Source organism: Apteryx rowi, unplaced genomic scaffold (genome assembly GCF_003343035.1).
Source record: "Apteryx rowi isolate R43461 unplaced genomic scaffold, aptRow1 scaffold_177, whole genome shotgun sequence".
In the NCBI taxonomy this organism is placed as follows: Eukaryota; Metazoa; Chordata; class Aves; order Apterygiformes; family Apterygidae; genus Apteryx; species Apteryx rowi.
Window position 1 is genome coordinate 260,172 of NW_020448052.1, and position 20,861 is coordinate 281,032.

Here is a 20,861-nt window from a genome sequence, read left to right on the forward strand (position 1 = left end):
ATGGATTTCTAATTTGTAGAAATAGTTAAGCATCAAATGCATGATAATGTATCATTATGCACCAAGGATACTGATTTTATAAGATATGTTGTATTAATTATTGTTATCTTATTTAGTTAAGCCTTGATTTGTTAGTGCTTGTGCTATGGGGAATTATTATTAAGTGCACATTTAATTCTGAACATACTGATGCTCTGCCATTAAGAGTGTTGAGAGCTAATAAGCTTTTTAAGTGACTACATCAAACATCAACTGTGGGTTCATCTTTTTGAAAGAGGATACAGTTATGAAAAGCAAGACAAAAATATTTTATCCTGAACTCATAACTCAAGAAAGTCATAGTAATTCCTGTTTTTTTTCCTCCTTTTTAAATTGACTGATATAACAAGAAATTCCACTGTCTTAATGCATCTGATAACAAATCCTAGTTCTACAGTGAGAATTTGATTTTCATTTTTCATGCAAAGTCATAAAACTCTGATGTTTCCAGGTTTTTAACCAAAAGATAAAATACAGCCCCAAAGCATGTAAAAATACATTCCAACTTCGAGCCAAACTTATCCTAGGGAAAACAAAACAAAAACACCCAACCAATTCATTCATTTCTATTTGGAGAAATGCCTAAGATGGAGAAAACACAGCTAAAAATTTAAGTGTAATAACATTACGTAAGTAGTGGCCTCTGATCTTATTCTCATCTCAAATAGTTATTACTAAATAAAGCTCTTTCCAAAATTAATGAGATTAGTAAATATCAAAAGTCATCCTATTACCTCTCTAAGGAAATAGTTATATATATGTGCATACCCAAGTATTTGCACATGTAATATACACACACACATAAATATTTTAAAACCTAACCACTACCCCAAAAAACTTAATACTTCCATTAAAAAGCTATATGTTTTTTGAAAAAGTGCTAAAGATCAACAGTAACATCAATTTAATGGTCTAAATATTTTGTGAGCAAACAGAAGTGGACAAGTGGTATCTTATGAGATTCTCGTGCAGGCAGTAAATTATCTCATATGGTTTAATTTACTTTCCCTAATTGCTAGCAAATTAAGTCAGGAAATGTTAATTGAGAAGGGCTTCAGTATGCAGGAATTTTTGCCTTCTATTTTTGTGACCAGTACTTTTATCAAGCTGAATGTACATTATCCTATTGTTTTCCTATCACTTGTTGCTGTTCTGTATTTCCAATAAAATTTGATTTTTTTCTTGTTTATCAGCATCAGCTTCAACAATCTTCTCTTACTGCAATACGAACATACTTTAACTGTTGAGTCTCAGAGGAGACTAAAGGCATGTCTAAATCAGAATTTATTTGTAGTTGTAAATCCATTTTGTACACATATCCTGCATTGCCACAATAAACATTATTAAGACCTTGCCATACAAGTAATATTATGCAAGTATCACAGAGGCTAAAACACAAAAACATAAGCTAGGTCTTGCGAGACACTTCAAAATCTATTTAAAGCACTAGCAGAGGAGCAGCAGTGGAGGGTAGCAATAGTGCACTCAACTCGACTTTGTGTGAGTGAATTATGCAAGCTGTAGACTAACTTGTTTTTGTAAAAAAACACAACTGCCAAAGCACAAAATGAGGGTGTATATAGTGTAGTGCACGCAGCGCATACAAGAGAACTTTGCTCTGCCCACAGCTACTTAAACCTGTCCCTGCCTTCTGTAGAAGTCTGTTTACAGTCAAATCAATGCATACTTTAAATTGCTCTTTTCCTTGATCCAAGTTACCCATCCCACCATTACCATTAATCTTGATAACTTTGAAAACCCTCACTACAAAACTGCCACTTGTGATAGGTCAACTTTTAGAAATACAGTACAGTCCAATTTTGTTTGAAACTTGCAATTGTCATTCATCTCAAAACCCCATTATTATTTAAAGTATTCAATCACTCCTACTTTATTCTCTTCTCATGCATCAAAACTAATAAGAAGATAAAGGGGGGAAAAAAAAAAAAAAGCTATCTTCCCTGTTCTTACTCTACTGTCTATATGTACCTTAACAGCCTGGGTAGTTTTGAGGGTTTTCTTAAAATAACAAAATTACATTAAAAAAATGCTAAAACAAAAAACAAAACACACACCCAAAATAAGTTTTCGCTCTAGCACTGTACAGTTATGTGGCTATATACTTGAAGTCTAGCAAGCTGGTACAAAAAAAATACACCATAAAGGTCACCAACTGATTTTTTTTAAATGTTGTTTGTGAATATTTACAAAGTAAGATCATTCACTTGTTTTTATGCAAATATTAAAAGTACCTTGCTAGTCACTTTCACACAACTTACCATGATATATTAAGTTACAAATACACATATACTCCTTAGCAATCTGGTTTTGAATGCATTTTGAGTTGTCAGACTTGATCTTTGAACTCTTTGTTAACCCTCAGAAACTCAGAAAGTCTTTTATCTCTATATGAAATTATTACTACTGCTGCCAGAAATGAGAAGGCATAAAACTTCTTCATAGGCTCATACTCAATCATATATGAAGTATTGTCCCAAACTTGTCTGCCTTTCTCAACAGTATCTTTTCCCATAGAGAGAAACAACTTTAGAAAACGTATTTGTAATATTGAGGTAAACTTGCAATATATAGTGAGTCTTCAGCGAGTGTTTCTTCATATATCTTTTTGTCATGAAAATCACTTCATTCTTTATATGCAGAGTCTGAACAAATACTTTTTTAAAACTGCTTTTCCTTGCAACAGATGACAACTTAAAACTCACCTCCAAACGTAGGTCCCTTCTACTTTTTCATTTCCGTAGTGGATTTGAAAATGAGTGCAATTTACAACTACTCCCTGAACCATGGTCCAAGAAGCCTCAGTGGCTGCTGTCACCAGGCTTATACCACTGCTCGAAGGATCAGAAAGCATCAGTGAGGCTGATCATACAAAATAAACAAACAAATCCCTTAGCACTCTACCTCAATCTTTATCTCACTATGGAACGATTAAAAAAAAAGTCCTCACATAGGACAGTCAGGATTAGACAAGCTCAGTTTATTATGTAGCTGCTGATGAGAATTTTTCTTTTTTTATATTATCAGAAGTTAAAATTTCTTTTAATCTGGCTGATTAATTTATAGTAGAAATTGATTAAGCCAGCACACAACTCAGAAGGACCTACCAGATTCAAAAAAATAATAGGAAAAAAGCAGTTTTCCACTTCATATTTCCACTGAAAAGCAAAGATGATGGGGAGTTTGCCAGTATTTGCAGGGTTACTCTTCACAGGACAAAAGAGTGATAGTAAAGATCTACCTTTGACAACAAATGTTTATATTACACCTAATTTTGACTATAGACAGAAATACAGCACATTGAAAAGAGAACGATATTCAGAAGGAAGTCAGTGACATCCTGTTATGCAGCAGTTACAGAAGGCAAACTGAGAAAAGGAGGAGATGAGCATCATGTGGAGCATGTAACAGAGTAGGTAAAAATCACATAAATAAGCTTGGCGTGTTTGACTCCAACAAAAATATATTACAAGAAAAGAATTATACTAAATACATAAAAAGTGACATACTGTATATTTTATTTAGTACAGCCAAGGGTGTTAGTAAACAAATATCACCATGATTATTACCTCACTAGCTGATGTTTTGGAGCTCTGAAACAATATTGCTAAGACAGTTAGAAACACCTTTGTGTGTGCTACAGTTGAAAGTTTTGTTCTAAAAGGGGAAAACACTTCCCTTTCACTCAAAGAGTGAGCAAGCTTAGCGACTATAATAAACATCTAAGAATCTTTCTAAGATGGTCCAGCCAAGAAAACGGAACCTTATGCCTTCAGGGTATACTCCAAAACATTTTCTTTGTTTTCATGGGAATTTAACAGGATCACAATGATTTATACCATTTTCACAATACTTTTCAAGGGCACTGCCCTTGGCATCAGTCTCCTAGTCAATTCAGGTCACTTCTCTCAGACATGATACCAAACTATTATCATCTTTATTACATACAAACCTTTTCCAATGCAAGCACATGCCAGTAATGAAACCTAAAAAAGTATCCTTTCATTTAATACAGTTTTTGATGTTTCATTCTTTATTTTTCTAGCATTAGATGCTTGGTACTTATAAAACCCTTACCTATAAGTGTAAGTATACAATTTTTAAAAGTACATACCATTATATACAGTATTTTAACTACACTTGCAAGAGTCAAGATTCCTAAAGTCATTGCAGTGATTGAACATTACTGTTACTTATTTTCCTTAAAAAAAACAAAGACAAAAGCACAAATAAGTTAAGACTCCTTGTCTAAAAAAAATGATTTTTAACTACGTCACCAAAAATATTTTATTTGGAAAATTCTGTCTTTGGAATAGGTCAGGTCTTATACTTATTGTATCTCAAAAAATACTTAGAACAACAGAGTATGTACATTAATAAATGGAACTGGCAGCACTTCAGATACAGAAGCAAGTTGCGTCAACTAATTTGTCACAGGTATCTATCTATTTGCAAGGCCCTGGCTCACAGTAAAGGCATAGTAACTGGAGTTTGCCAAAGACATGAGGACTAAGCAAAGAGCCAGAGTTCGCCATGGACTAGCTGACATAAAACAGCATGTTATCCCAGCTACATGTTAACATAGCTGAACGCCAAAATTACACTGCTTGGAAGGCTTCCATTCTGTTTATTGATGTTACAGAGAAAGTTTTGTACTAAAGCTTTCCTGAGCTTTTCCGTTTGCAATATGCATGCTTGCTTTTTTTTTTTTTTTAATATAAAACAACTAAGTAGCTAAACATCCTCTTCTAACATCAACTTTTCATCATACATGACGTTATGTGTTGGTAAGACTACAATACTTTTACCTGAGGAATACTTACTTATCTTAAAATCAGTACAAAGACAAAGCAAACAAGCCAAATAACAGTAATTTGGAACTAAATTCAACTATTATTTTCCAGGTGAGTGTAAGGAACAGTTTATCTCCAATTCAAGTAAAACCTTCCAGAACTAGAAGTGTTGTCTCCCCAAAACATGCTGTCACACTTTCGAAACAGACAGATCTAGCCCATCAAAACTAACATTTAAATACCAAAGAATATAAATGTTGTTTTGATTTTTTTCTTTTGCTCTTTTTGTCTAGATGAAACATAATTTCAATGAAAAACTGGCTTCCTCCTCCACATAAAAGCCACATATATTCATTTCTGTCACTCTGACAGGAACATGAGCAATAGATGATAAAAATCAATCTTCTTATACTACTCCAGTAGCTTACACTACTCCACTGAAGAACGCTACTTTTACCTTTGTTCCTCTGTCTTAAAATTTTGCCGATTTCATCATTTCACAATGAACTCAAAGAGCCAAATGGAGTACTGATATAGAAAGGCTTGACAGACATTACCTTGAAATGTAGGAAGGTGCATCTACGATGTTCATACCACTCAGCATAAGATGAAAGACTTCTGAAAAACGGCAAAAGATTTCCGTGTTCTTCAGTGCTGCAGAAAAAAAAAAATGTCTTTTATCCCAAACAGTACTAATCAGAAGTATCAATTCTATAGCCTAAAATTTGCATTTTCCCCCTAAAGACTATAATTAATATTGTTCAATTTTTAAGCCAGAATTCCTTAAAAAAAATCCTGACAGGAAAAAAGATGTAGATATTGAGTAACTGAAGAATTCCTCAGGAAAAACAAGCAGTAATAAAATTAGTCCTACATGCAATATGTGATAACTTGGTAAATTCAAGTGGTCCTCCTGTAAAATGTTACTTTGACTTCATGCTTTTCCTCTAATACTCTTATTTTGTAAATTCCAAGGTATTACATAATAAAACTTTAACCTGCAAAACCAGTAAGATTTTCCAAACTACATCCCTATATATTGAGTATTTCTGTGACCTTTGTTGTACCCAACCAAATCTTTGATTGACATGTATTATCTATCTCTGCCTGCATTACATTCAACTTTGCAAGACTGACCTTGAAACTGGAGTAAGCAAGACAGTTTGTTCACTAAATCATACATGGCATGTTAGATTTAAAAGAAAACTTTTGGCATACAATTAAATCTTGATTTATCTGCTATTATGGAAGACAGTCATATTCTTGATAATGGGGGAATAAAGAGGAGATGCAGATAATTCAGTGACCGAGAAGTGCAGTGCAGAGATATTAGTGTAATGCCAGGCCAGTTCTAGGCAACAACTAACAAGCCTGAATGGAGCTGAGCTGATTCTTGCAGAACTTCCCTCAGTGTCTCTGCACAACAGAGGAAAGGAACTGTTTTAACAGCACTATATTATTGCAAATAATTAATTTTTCATCCATAATACCTCCGAAAACAGAAGGGTCAGCTGTAGTCATTTTACTTTCTGGCAGTTCTGAGGAAGTCCAATACAACAGACAAAGCATAACAGAAACAAAAAAGAAAAATTCCTATATTTCTGGCTTTGCCAGTTTCAGAGATTGAACAGCATAAAATGAAAGTGATCGCATACAATGATTCCATGCTTAATATAATAAGATTTTTCCGTTTCTGCTGACCTCAGTTAACAGACAGAAGCAACAATATATGATGCCAGCTAAACCTAAGAAGTTAGGATTTCAAGACTTCAGTTCTAAAGTCAAGTTAAAAATAGAAGCAAAACATGGAAGAAATACAAACAGATACTGCACTGAGAACATAAGGAAGTTTATTTCCTACATGTACTTGTTTCATCTACACAGAAATTAAACCATTTAAGCTTCAATACCATTTCAAAATTAAATATTCACAGTATCTGATTCACAGAATCAAACAGAAGCTCCCCCTCCCAAAGAAACAACAGCATTTTGAAGTATATATGACATTACTATTCAAGTCATTTCCAAATACATTCTAAACACACCACTGAGTACAGAATCAAGGAACACTACATCATTGACTTATTATCAGTTCTTGCAGCTGGGGAAAAATACATGCAATTTTGAAAATAAAAGCTGTTCTTGATACACACACGTAATTATTCCTATTTGACAGCATAGCAAAACATCAAATTGACACTGAAGAGTAACACACCTTACTAACTTGGATTGAGCAGTCACTGCTATTTCTCTCAGTCTATAAGGTACTTATGATTTCACACAAAACAGAAGTTGCAATGTACCAAACACTAGGACTGGTATGCTCCCTTATATCATGAAATTCTGTTTACAGTAGAAATTCTGCCTCAGAAAAAGTTATAAGCACGGTTAGAGCATTTACAATACACTAGCAAAAGTAAGTGATATACTTTTCTACTTCAATCACTAGCACTAAAGTTCTTTCAGAGTCAAAGGAAGTTTTCAGTATGTCATTTACTGTTACGCCCTCACAGGAAAACTATGTCAGTTTGTATGTCAACTAACGTACATAAGCAAAACATTTATTAGATGTATGCCATTACATTCCCTCAGATATCCAGGAAGGCAGGCAACAAGAGAATAAAGCAAGCCAAGTTACAAGGAATTGGTAACAGACACAAAAATCTACCTTAGAACAATTATCATTAGAACCAAATGAATTAAGAGACATATTTACTTAGGACAGATACCATCACAAACTGAAGGGGCCTTAATCACTCTCTTTATCATTAACAGCACAATAAAGGCAACCGTTAGAGCTGAGAACCTGTATATATTTTTTAATCAAAGGAGGAAAATGAGGCAGAACTGTATTTAAAAAACACATTAGAGAAAGTAAGCAGGGAGCTGGCAGGGGGGCTTCTCTTTAAGAAAAAGGAACAAAAATCTCTATTCTTCAAAATCCTAATAATGTATTAGACTGTGAATGAGATCAGGACAGAGAAGGGAAAGGAGAGAATATAGGAAGGCAGAATTTGCCAAATAACAAACCGTCTATCCAGCATTGTGGATGGAAGGGAGCAGGAACACTTGCACAGAATGTGCTAAGAATAACTCTTGTGGCTAAGAATGCAAAAATCCACAAAAGCTAAGAAAACAACTAAGAGAAGCCGAGTGTCAGGACACCTGAAGCGACAAGATTCTTCAATCGTACGGGTGACAAATCTTCATGTCATTGTTGATATTAAGCCACAGTCAGATGAAACAGACCACTAACCGTTGTCAAAAGATACCTGACGAAACATTGCTTCAAAATACACTGCTTTGAAATGCAAAGATTTATTCCTGTTACTAACATAGGGTTTTGCAGATTTACATAACCTGCCTGGAAAGATCTTGAAGATACCTGACATACATTCTGGATTATTTCAGAAAGTTACAGAGGAGCTAAATCCAGATATAGACATTGCACATGTAAATTTGATTTTCCAAATCTTTCCTGTTTCAGATTAGCTATTCTTTTTTGAATTTTCAGAACACCTGAGAGCAGAAACTTAAAGCTATTAACACAGAGTGGTTGCAAAAGTGTATTACCAAGTCATTTCAGCAATTCAAGGGAGAACTTTGTCTCAGATCTAAATTTGCTTATTATACAAGAATGGCAACTCCAACATATTACATAAACTGGGAAAAATATGTGAAGTTCATTCAGATATTGAAAATGTAAAAGAAAAGCCAAACATGTTTTATCCTAGCCTGGAAAGAACAGCATCATTAAAGGAAGTTACCAAAGCTAGTCACAACTGCCAACAAAAGCAGGCCAAGACAAAAAAAATGCTGGCAGCACAGTAAAAACTGAGTCCCTGGACTGAAGTAGACACATGCTGATTTACAAGAGCTGACTAGTTTTATTGTTCTGAACAGCTTTTTTAACCACAACTAGTAATTGGGCATATATTAAAAAAAAAAAAAACACTATACATAGTATAGTAAATATCCAGACATAGTAATGACTGCCCACATCTCACTGGCTAGCGAGCATGATTCTAAACATACTGCAGTATGCCTTTTAAAATCTACATATGTGATAGGGGGCAATACAAAATTTTGTTACAAAACTACATACTTAAAATTTTTTAAAAAACTTGGTGATTTTTATGAGTATCCACTTTTATACAGTTTAAAAGAAGCTCACAAACCAGACGATAAGAAGAATAAGCAACTGTCAGTTTCAACTGTTAGTCACCTACTGTTTTAGCATTATGTTTTAGTTTATTTTTATTTCTTCTCTCCTCTCCGATTCCTCTTTAGGCAATACAGCAGATGGAGATTTTTATGGCTAGATGACCAAGCAGAGAGATAAGTTTGGCTAAAAAGTTCAGAGACTCAGTTTCAAAGTAAAAGGCAGCCTGCAAAAGGCATAGGCATGTTCCTGAGAGGAGGAGACTACGGTATCAAAACTGATACTGGCAGACTAGAAGTTGATGCAAAATGAAGCACGATCAGACACATACTTAGGAGCTACAAAGATGCATCAAGCAGATTTTAAGAGACATGCAAAAGGGTAAAGGCAAGAAGAAGGAACTACAGTCTTGAAAGAAGCATTGATGAAAGACAAAGACTTCTAATTCTTGGCTCCTGATGAATTTGAAACTCATTGGGTGATAGGGCCCTTTTCATCTCTCATCTTTAGCTAAGTGACTTTCTAACAACACTGTTAATGTCCAATTTGAGAAGAAAAAAATACAACACAATATGCCATCCTCGAACTGCCCAACTGTATCACAGAATGGCATTTTTGAATAGCATTAAGAAAAAAAAATCTGGCATTGAGGTTTCTTGGATCGAGTGGAGCAGCTATATCTAATGTGAAAGAGAACCAAGCAGCAAATTACATTAACATAGGCAAAAGATTATTTTGAATTGTATTGCAGAATATAAAGTCAATTTATGCAGAGAGCTATATTTCAAAATAGGTAATAATTTTGGAAGAAGAGACATGATGTACGGGACCTGTTATGCCTGAGTATATACTTCTCATATACAGATACAAAGCTGGCTAAATTTAAGATAGCAAACTGGATTCAGTACTTAGAAGGGGGTAAAAAATCTGTTTTGGTGTGGATATACATACATAATATAAATGCTGTTCTGCGTTACCAAGGGAGCAAAGGAAATAGCACATAAAAACACCACTTCAAATAAGTCTCTCGTAGCATTTAAACTTCTCATAGACCAACAATACTGGGTCTAGATTAGGCAAATTCCTAAGTAGCCAAAATTAGCCTAATTCTTCAGCAGTACTATTATTGCTTTTAAATGTTGAAGCCATGTGCATGTTAAACTTTAAGCCTTTTAGCCTGTTTTTGGAAAGAATTAAACATTACAAAATGTCACTGGAGTGTAACGAAAAAAAATCCACTAGGAGTGGAAAATACTGATTTCCAAAGCTAACATCCATGTTACAGAGAAGTTATCCAAAAACAGCAAAAAACATTTTGTGACAGAAAGTAACTATGTATCAGCTTAAAATCACATGCTCCTACCCAAATGCCATTTCAGTTTTACAAAGTATTATTATCATCAACACAATACAAAAGTATATTAAAAAACTTTAACTGTTGTAGCAGGAGTAGACTCCTTTTGTTATTTTAAGGGAGGAAATATATTTTAACTCAGTGCAGTAAGAAAGACTTTTTGCACTAGGACATAAAACTAAGGAATGACTCTTACAGCTGTGCATGTTTCCCTCACTTCCAAGATACTTAACCCATGGAATGTTTAATATAAAACAGACATTTCACAAATCTTTCACTTTGACAGTTAAATTTTAATTACTAAAGTAGGAGCAGTTCTCAAAATGTCCAGAAAAACCATTCTATTTAATTACATAATTATGCAATAGTTAACTATCCCAATCAAGTAATGGGAAGTCAAGTCTAAAAAAAGACTACCAACAGGATTTTTTTTACAGATACTGCGGTCCTCAACACTAGAAGTATACCACAAGTGGTAATGGGTGCACAGGGGACTCAAGTAAAGTTCAAAAACAGAAGAACAAATATTGTGATTCCATTTGCACACACATTTTATTGTCATGTTTAAAGAACTGTATGTCTTTTTTAAATATATAATATATATTGCAGCAGTATCTGTTTGAAAATAAACTAAATTGCTGAATTTTGCTTCCTTTAAAAATGTGATTTTCAAGTGCTCTAAAATTTCTATTTTCTTCCAAAGCAGGATGGGCTTGGGAATTACAACTGTCTGCCAAGTTTTTAACTCTTGTGCTATTAAAGACCCCTTTTGTCATGCATTATGAAAAATGAAGCTAAAAAATTAGAATGCTGAGGAGGAAAAAAAAATTCAGGCCACCAGAGAAAACAGAACAGAGCAAGACAATGGATTTGGCAAGACTGGGCCAAGGAAGCAAAAGAAAACTAACAGGGAATTGACAGAAGGAAACAAACTGATGGGGTCAGAAGAATGGGGAAGCTGAAAAGAAAGAACAATACAGAGAAAGAGCAGATTCAGTCAGCCAGGGAATGGAGGGAGAGAGAGGGAGGGAGGGAGGGAGGGAAGAGCTGGGATCCAAGATTCTGAGAGTAACTGGTGGAGTGAAGAATAAAGGGCTAGCTGGGCAAAGACTGAAACTGGACATGAAAAGAGGAGACTGTGACTTAAAGTAAGAAACTGGAACTAGCTAAATAAAGGGACTGAGAAAAGAAGCCATAAAGGGAGATCTTATAGTCAGACTGAACCAATCTAATGATGGGTTGCTGTCAAAACAGACACTGCCAACATCATCCCCACTCTGGCCACAGTTTCTGACTTAGATCAGCACTAAATATCATAAAGTTGCAAGACAAATCAAATCTATAAGTCATATCCAACTGACTGAAGGTATTTGGCGGGGGGAAGGGGGAGGGGGTTCTCAAATTACTTTTTCAACGAAATGACTATGTTGATCCTACTAGCCTTGTAGCTTCACAAGTATATACATTGATGCAAGGATAACAGATGGGACGTGCAAATACATGCTAAGGAGAGAATAGAATTGCTTTCTTTAGTTACAGCAAGGCCTTAATTCATCTTATGCCACTCATGAAAACTTACGCTTACTAATGAATACCGGTATAACATGGAAAAGGCCCAGGGTAGTGATGAGAGAGGCACATGAGAGGAGTGCTCAAGCTAGGACAAAATAAAGCCTGGCATTACTTCGAGGCATTCCTTTCCAGTATTACTATTGAGCTCCAAGACACTTCTGTCAGAAAATACTTGTGAAAACACAGGGTCATTTTCTCTTCTAAATCCTGTTTCTCAGTGAGTGGTCAACTAGTAATCTCAGTTATTCCACTAACTTTAGCGGCAGAGATTTGTGTGGATATACTAAACCTCTTCCTCTTAAAGAAAAAATTCAGCTCTCAGTACAAGCTAACCAAGTCAGAGGTAACATAATAGACCTTTTCCCCACCCCGCCCCTTTGCCTTCCTCCTCCCTCCCCAAATCTAACTAAAAAGTCATTTAAAGAGCAGGATTAAGATTACAAATCAACTACCTAGTATTAATTAATAAATAATAGAATTGTTCTCAGAGTAGCTTGCTAGCAGATTTCACAGTGAAGTATCAGAGAGAAAGGAAATTAGTTGACCATTATTCATCCTGTGCATCAAAAGAAGCTGACATCTCCCAGAAAATAATTACAAATAATAAGTAGTCACATGCTTGAGAGTTTTAGTACGTATGTTTTCTTAAGCCACTGCACAAATATACTATTCCAGTTTTTTAATTATTATTATCTACTGTTTTCAAAACATCTGCAAAAGAATTTCTGAGACAAGGAAGGGAAATGCGGTGGTGAGCAGAGAATTAGAAACAGGCAAGTACTGGAGAGGGATTTTGGATGCACACTTTAGTCATTACTCACCTATACCCATATCTTTCTCTGAACCAAACAATTCCATACAGCTAGAATACACTATCATCAAAAACCTTGTTTCTGTTTAACATCAATTCATAACAGTCCTTTCAAGCCTTAAAAACTACATTCATTTCAACATCTCTCCCAGAGGATACAGACAAGGGATAGGAAGTGTTTAGACAGGGCTGATAACATGTTACTAGGCAAAGAAAATAACTCAATATGAAAAGCTCAGTGTTGCCTTTAGTATCAGATAACCCATACAATAACTTCCCTAAAAAACAGAACAACAACAACAACAACAAAAACCCACCACACACACACTTACCTGGACACAAACTTGCTTACACCTGAATATTCCCCAGATTCCATTATAACGTTGAGATCAGTAATAACAGCAGACACGCTCTCTTTGCTCTAGATTAGAGAAATAACAATGTGCATCAAAGAAATTTCTTCAATAAAGAAAAAAAATTAATAGCAGATAAAAAAAATATGCAAATGTTGCTAACTGCAAAAATCCTTAAAATAACATTCTTTGAAGTATGGTTTATCTAAACATTTTATTTCATTCTAACAATCAGTATTATCCCAGGAGCGAGGCTTTTGGAATAATACCAGAACTACTCCACACAGAATACACATATATAAAGGAAGACTTCTACATGAGAGGATCATCTACTTCCTTCCATGTCACTTTCACTTCTTTAATCTAAGTTTCTTCTCATTTTTCAACACAACTCATAGTTGTCATTTAAAGCAGAAAAACAAATATAATAATGTTTCATCCGAAAAGCATAAAAATGTTATCCTGAGTTAAAAAAAACTACTAGTTTTCCTTTTTTTTATTTATTTTACAACCTCCAGTTTTATCTCAAATTCTTATCTTTTTTCTATTTTTTTACAATAATACTTATTACTCACGGATATCCGCATGACAATACAAAGTTTAAATGTTTCCAAATTAAAATATTTAACAAGCTATAAAAAACATTAAGAAAAGGTGTTCAAACAGTAGAAATGAGACCACAAAAGAATTCAATTATTTTTATTACACATTTTTGAATGCAACAGATCAATATGTTAGACAAAAGTGAATGAAAAGATTTAAAACCATGGCTTGAAGACTGCAGCAAATGCTTCACTTTATACTGGAGATGTCATACTTTGTTTTTCCTATACCCAGTCACTATGAGCAAATAGGAATAGCAACACAGGAAACAAGCTTAATGGACAAGCTGGAGTCAAAACCAAGTACACCACAATGATCTGTAGTACCAGCTGGACAGTAGCGCTGCTAACATTGCCATGAATAAAGATGGAAAAAACCGAGCCAAGACACTACAAAATTTAGTGGATTGAGTAAGTAACATCAGGGAAAATCATTTAAATTCAGAGCAAGAGACTCAACATGGGCAGGGAGCTGTCAAGAAGCTGCTAGCAGTTACAAGCTAATATGCTACCTTTCAAGAAAACTGGTTTTCCACAAATGGATTCTAACGTATGTCAAGATGCCATCTTGGGGTCAAATAAAAATAAGATTTAAAAGGAAAGCTTGTGAAAAGAAAGCAACTTTTATTTGAATGACTACTTTCTCAACAGTTTTAGACTTGTTTTGTCAGATTTTCAAGCTAACTGAAGATGTCCTCTCCTAACACCCAAGGACAATAAGAGAAAAATCATACAATGTTTTTACATTAAATGTCTTCTTCATCCATGTTTTGACTTGTAAGCATCCCCCTGTGCACAAGCGTGAACAGATGGGAACTGCTTTGCTTGCATTCCAAGATGCCAAAACAATAGTCAACTCTGGCATATAAACTGTATGCTAATCTTACACTGCCAAAACTAAAGAACCTACTAAGAAGCAAATTTTGTCGGGTAGTGAGCGACCAGAACCACAATAGTAGACATAATTTTAGCCACTCAAGCTAGCCAGAGTGAACTCGGATATGCCTATCCTTCTTTGTACAGTTATATCATTGAAAACAGCTTTTAACATTAATGACATTTAACATTTTGCTTAAGACCAAATTAGAGACAATTACAAGAACAATTTGTTACTGTATTATTTGATACCGTATATCAACTGGTTTGATTATAGATACTACAGAGTTAATTGTAAAATAATTTAACTACTAAATAAAATTAAACAGGTCAAGTTAATAGTGTGAAAAAAAAAACCCTCTCTTTATCTTCTGCCTGATACCAAAGTATTTGCTACATACTGAGCATTTCTCAAAAACAGCTGTCTGATTTCATTTCTCAAGGTGGATGAAACTAGTTGCAACTTTATACCATCTTATCAATGCTGATCTCAGTGCAGGGTATTTAATATACAGCTGTTAATGTCATACCTTCCAAAACAGGCATCCATAATTCTCCATTTTTATAGGTAAAAACTTGAGGGATAAAAAAGTTTTAGCTAAGTTTTCCAGTTTTAGTATTCTGGCCTAAGGTTACAACTTTCTTGAGAGCTATGGAGGCAGACCTCTGCATCCACCCAGAGGACCCATTGACTTTGGTGTAGGAAGACATGCACAGTATATAAAGACTGTAGCAAAACCAATACAACTTGCCACTTCTTTTACAAAACAAATAGTCAACTAGAATTAGGCAAAATGTGTGAATGGAATTCCTAACATTCTAGTTGCGAGATATGGTTTTTCCTTTTGATGAAATGGGACAGAGTAATTTTTTAAAAATCATGTGAATTACAAGCTTGTATGTCTTAAAAATACAACCCTTTTAACTTTAATTTTAGAACTATGAAATTCTTTCAAAATCTGATTTAAATAGTTCTAAACAAAATGAAAGGCAGAACTGTGCATTAATGAAACACAATGGGTTGTATTTTACAATTCTAATCAAACCATTTAAGTTATGATTTGTACAATAGCTGTAACACAGTAACATTTTAAGTAAATGTAAAGCCTTTGATACCATTCAAGTTCATATACAATTACAGAAGCCATACAAAGAAACAGAAATAAATCTGTTTAAAACAGTAAATATAATTCTTGTCTTGAGTATGCAACATCAAAAATGAAAAACAAAATTTGTCTATTATGGCACAAATAAAAACAGTACTCTGCATTAGTGTCTGCATGGCTAATTTAACAATTTTCAGAACATTTCCATAACCCATACAATATAGGTGAACAAAATATCAGAGACTCAAAACTTATTAACTTGCGGTAAATTGATACATTGTATTATGATTTAAATTGCACACTATGGGCACCACTTTTTTTTAATCAAAAAACTAATTCATGTAAAAAATTAACTCAAAATTGTAATTTTTCCACTGAAAGTTTTTGTTTGGTTGTTGTTGGGGGGGGTTATACTTGCTATTCTACATATCATCTACTCTCAAAGAAATAAATGGCGTATTTCATCAGAACTGAAGTATTACAGTTTTAGGCATTAAGTAGATAAGTACTGCCATCTAATGGTATTGTAGATTTAAGCATCATGAATGTTTCAGGACAATTTTAAATATTTTAATATTTATATAAACTTAACATTAAATTATTCATCTTCACTCCATTAGGTTAAGTTTACAGTGGAATAAAAGGTCATCATTCTTCAGAAGTGCGTAAGTGATAAATAAAGAGTAATCCAACCAAGTCCCATGATTGATCCAGGCTATTTCCAGGCTCAAAGTTAAATGCAGTTTTATACAAGCAAACCCTGAAATAATATCACCAGGACCACAAATTTTAAGTCACACATGGACTTAAGAGGTTGCAGAATAACCTCATTCAACTGAGCTTTTGCAGACAGGAATTGTGCAGTCCATATGTGAATACCTAAATATTAACTTCCTAAATTCACAATGACTTCTCTTAAGATTAGGAAGGACACCTTTCCATAGCAAGGCAGTTTTTAATAGCATCAGTTGCAAACATTTTCCATTTGTAACCTGCCTTTAAAGTTGAGCTGGAAAGAGCTGAAAATCAAGTTTGCTTGAGAAGAAAATTCCCTGACGTCAAAAAGGTCATTATAATTTTGAGTAGCAGCTGTTTTCTGCTGTTCATCATTTTAGATTCTGTGCCAAGAATTCTGATAAAAGTGTTTCCTTGCAAAACATCTGCAATCACTAGTGTAACTTCTGTGCAGTCCTCACGATGTAACGGTTAGTCATACTAACCAAGCAAGTAGGATGCTAACCAAAGTTTAAACAAAAAAAACAAAAAAAAAGTTGTTCAGGTTTGTAATGTTTTAGTTTTTACTCAGTTCTCTCAAAACAGGTGTGAAGTAAAGAAGTAAATATTCTTTGAAATACTCTTTACTTGAAGTAAATATTTTTTTACTTCAAGTAAAGAAATAAATATTAAACACTTGTCCATTTGAAGTTTTGTTAGTTTGCTTGTTTTTTTAAACATACATTGATCATTACCTTTATTTCAAGAAGCTGAAATTCCAATTGAAAAGGCAGGGAGTGGCAATTTCCTGATAACCTGTGCTTCTGTATTGTTCTGCTTCCAGCTGTTATAAATGAAAATAACAAAATGCTTGATTAATACTTGATTATTGCATTTCTTCTACTGGTCACAGTTAAACTACCAACTGATATTGAGTATTATATAAACGATGAAAGTAAGTGGAACATATGTTAAGGAAAACAAAAGCTAATTTCATGGTAGTCTTTCATTTTCTTGCTATGCAAAGCACTGCATTTATCAGAAACTGTTTTATCAAGAAAGATAATTACTTTGAAATTCAATTTTTTTTTTTCTGCTAATGTTGAAAACGGAATTACAACATGCATCTGCAAATCTAACAACAGAGTGCTTGGTATAGCATCACTAACAGGCAAACAAATGCTTACTTTTTTCCACAGTTTTCTTGGAATGACTTGTGAACCAAATACCAGTAAACTTCATTAAAAATGAGAGATCTGTTTCTAGACTTTCAAGCTGAGCTTTCAGGTCCGATGGAGATTCCTGTCCCTTCAACTCTCCCTGAAATTCTGTTTGAAATGACTTCCTATAATTGAAAACAAAAAAATCAAAAGGGCAGAAGACCCAGATATAAGAGCATGTTTTATCACATCGGTACAGCAATACAGTTAAAATAAAAGGATTTTGGAATGTTGTGGTGTGACAGTTTTCAGCGAGTTACATTTCAGTAGACAATATTATTGCAACACCAAACTATTCTAGCTAACATAAATACTTTAGGATCACTGCCGTGTAGATGCAGCCTTTATTATAAGTTATGAGATGCACACATCCCATCCATTTGGAGGAACATATCACAGAAATGAGCTGTGATACTTTTAATAATCTAAATGACCTATTTTACCTATAGAGAATATATTTACTGTGCAATATCATAAGTAATCATAAATAATGTAAATAAAAAGCCCCAAAGCAGCACTTCCTCAGCCTACAGCTAGTGATGAGTTCCCCCAGTCCTCCCCCACTTTATTTTTTTTTTTTAGGATGAATAAATGTGCATTGAGATGTTTCATGCTACATCACGGAAAACATGGTCTTTGCAGCCAACAGCTTTGCAAGGCCCACACTGTAATGTATTGGGTATTGTGCTCTGACCACTATGATTGCCTGAAAAAAAAAAAAAAAAAAAAAAGGCACTAACAAGAAATTAACTATTTACTTATTATTTATATTCCTTTAGCATATATGACCCTTCTCCAAAACGAGTTCTGCAGTATACTAAGCACTGTAAAAATAACATAGCAAAAGTCCTAATGCCACGAAATAGAGGCAGAAGCTTAACCTAAACAACTTTGACAAAGAAACATTAATATTAATCCAACACGTCAAAAAACTCATACATTGACATTAGTATCTCCTCATCAGAAAAAAATGTGGATTCTTGTTGACTGTCTTCATACTTTTCAGCCAACATTTTAATTTCTTCTTCCAACGACTGAATTTCATCTTCATAAACTTGATAAATGCTGTTCTCCATTTCTCAGAATCAATGTTACTAGATAAAACAAAAGAAGTATGCCTCTTAGGTTAAAAAAAAATCATTTTTCAAAAACCTTTATTTTTATCCAAGGAATTAATTTTAAAAAGGCAACTATAACATGAGGCAATTGCCTCTCTTCTCCCCTCTACTTAAAATGAGACAATTTACTTGCATCTAATGACTTTTGAAAACTGAAAAATTGATAGATACAGTTGTTAAATATTCCAGATGGCTTTGACAAATGCAGTAATTAACAACATCTCTAAAGAATTCTATGAAAAGTATCACAAGGTCCCATTTGCTATGAAAGATTAAACGAATGTATAAGCCTCAATCCTCAGCAACTAAAATCCACAGAAATTGTCACCAATCTGAAAACAGGATTAGGCTAGAAGGCAAGCAGTTGATATTATAGTACTCTTTCTGCAATATAACTCCTACTAAAACTGTGGAAAAGTCCATTTATAAAGACAACGGACTGCAAGCAGATATAATGAAAGCAGAAAGGCTGCTTTTTGCATGCAACATAATTCTGTACAAAATCAAGCTTCCTAGATGACATGGTAACTCATCCTGCTAAAAGCATCATAAATAGGAAAGATTCTACTTCCAGTGCTATAAGAAGCTACTAGACAACAACAAAAGACTGAGAAAGAACAAATTTCTGAGCACTGACTTTATGTAACAAAAAAAAAAAGGAAAAAAAGCAGAGTTTTCTCCAAAAATAGGTAGCAAATTGGAAAAAAAATGGTGGTTTTGTTACATTAGTTGCTGAAAGACTTAATTGGATCTAAATTTATAAATAGACTAGTTTTAAGACACAAATAACTGCATAGCCTCTAAATGCAAAAAATAAGTCAGGGATTGAGTGCAAATCAAAGGGTTTTTTTTATTTTTTTTTAAATAGTCATGATTTCATCCAGTCTCCGTCCATTTCAGAATGGCATCTGAAAATATGGATTATGTTTTACATATAAAAAACAATACTCAAAACATATTTACATTAAAAGTTTATTTAGTGACAAAGAAAACATTAAATGCCATCAAAGAATCACAGTGATTTTGTCTAGTTATGAACTTTCTCTGAAATTTTAAAACGTGCATATGCAACATGCAACAACAAACAAGATTAGCAGGGACAAGAAATAGAAGTTTTTAATGTGTCCTCCCGGTTTTCTTTATCTGAGAATATCCTGAAGAAAGTTTTAACTGCAATCAGGAGTAACTGGGGGGGGGGAAGCCAGGACTCTGAGGCAGGTTGTCAGCTAACCCCTCTCAATAGCTGGGTCTTCTGAAGACAGTAACAGAACACATACACTGCCCATAGCCGCTTTAACTTAAGCAATTTTACCAGACTGTAGAAGATTCGAAGACTACTTCTAGTTTCAAACAGATTATCTCCAGAAGAAAAAAAATCCCTACTTTTAATTAAATAAAACATACTCCTAATGATAAACAATCAACCACTTCTACTCACACTAAGCGTGCACGCACACACACACACACGCATTTGTACGCTAACGCCATATATCGCAAGCTTCTACTTACCTTCCCGTATACGCCTCAAGCACTTGCTTTTATGCTGCCCCCTCTCCAAGAAAAGCTGGGAAAAGCAGGCAAGATTTTGTGAGAAACGAGCTAGTGGGTTTTTTTTCGCGTCTGCCCGCTTTGCGTCTAGCCTTTAAAACTTACCGGGGACACCTGGACAAGAGCTCGCGCCGCGCCGCTGCTACCCGCCCCAAGCCCCGGCTGAGGCCCGCAGGTGCCACAGGCGCAGACCGCGCAGACCGCCCCAACGGCCCAGCGCGGCGCCCGGCGGCAGCGGCAGCGGATATTCGACCGTAGTGGTTAGATCCCTATTTTTTCGGATATTTCCCTATCTTTTCAATTACATCTTGCGAGAACTCCCCCTTCCTTTCTTCCTGGTTGGTTCGGCTCAAACCTCCCCAGAGTCACAGGACCAACCCATGTGCTCCCAATACACTTGACCGGCTGCAAACAAGAACCGGAGAGCGAGGGGGAGCGAGTCTGAGCCCGGCCGGGTCGGGAGGCGGAACCCTTTTCTCGGAGCGTGCGCTAGGAAGGGGTGCGGGGGGGAGAAGAACGGGGCTGCACTGCGAGAAGCGCACATGGGAGGTGGTGAGGGAGAAGCTCCGTCGTCT

General features: G+C 34.8%; 2 protein-coding genes across 5 annotated transcripts in view; one reads left to right on the forward strand and one right to left on the reverse strand.

The window, feature by feature from the left end:
- Positions 1-20,622, reverse strand: part of CENPP (centromere protein P) — a 163,343-nt gene extending 142,721 nt beyond the window's left edge. The window contains exons 1-7 of one of the 4 annotated variants that reach the window (XM_026061161.1): positions 20,592-20,622; positions 20,248-20,302; positions 18,560-18,714; positions 17,588-17,745; positions 17,156-17,244; positions 13,082-13,170; positions 5,408-5,504 (exon numbers count right to left, since the gene is read on the reverse strand). In XM_026061161.1, the coding sequence (XP_025916946.1) occupies positions 5,408-5,504; positions 13,082-13,170; positions 17,156-17,244; positions 17,588-17,745; positions 18,560-18,696 (570 nt within the window). In that variant the 5' untranslated portion in view covers positions 18,697-18,714; positions 20,248-20,302; positions 20,592-20,622. Of the gene's footprint in view, positions 1-5,407; positions 5,505-13,081; positions 13,171-17,155; positions 17,245-17,587; positions 17,746-18,237; positions 18,278-18,559; positions 18,715-20,247; positions 20,303-20,391; positions 20,497-20,591 lie in introns of those variants that run through there. The other 3 variants (XM_026061160.1, XM_026061162.1, XM_026061163.1) reach the window with 3 other exon arrangements.
- A 178-nt stretch (positions 20,623-20,800) lies between these two features.
- Positions 20,801-20,861, forward strand: part of NOL8 (nucleolar protein 8) — an 18,440-nt gene continuing 18,379 nt past the window's right edge. The window contains exon 1 of the mRNA XM_026061188.1: positions 20,801-20,838. The gene's annotated coding sequence lies outside the window, so the exon portion shown is untranslated. The remainder of the gene's footprint in view (positions 20,839-20,861) is intronic.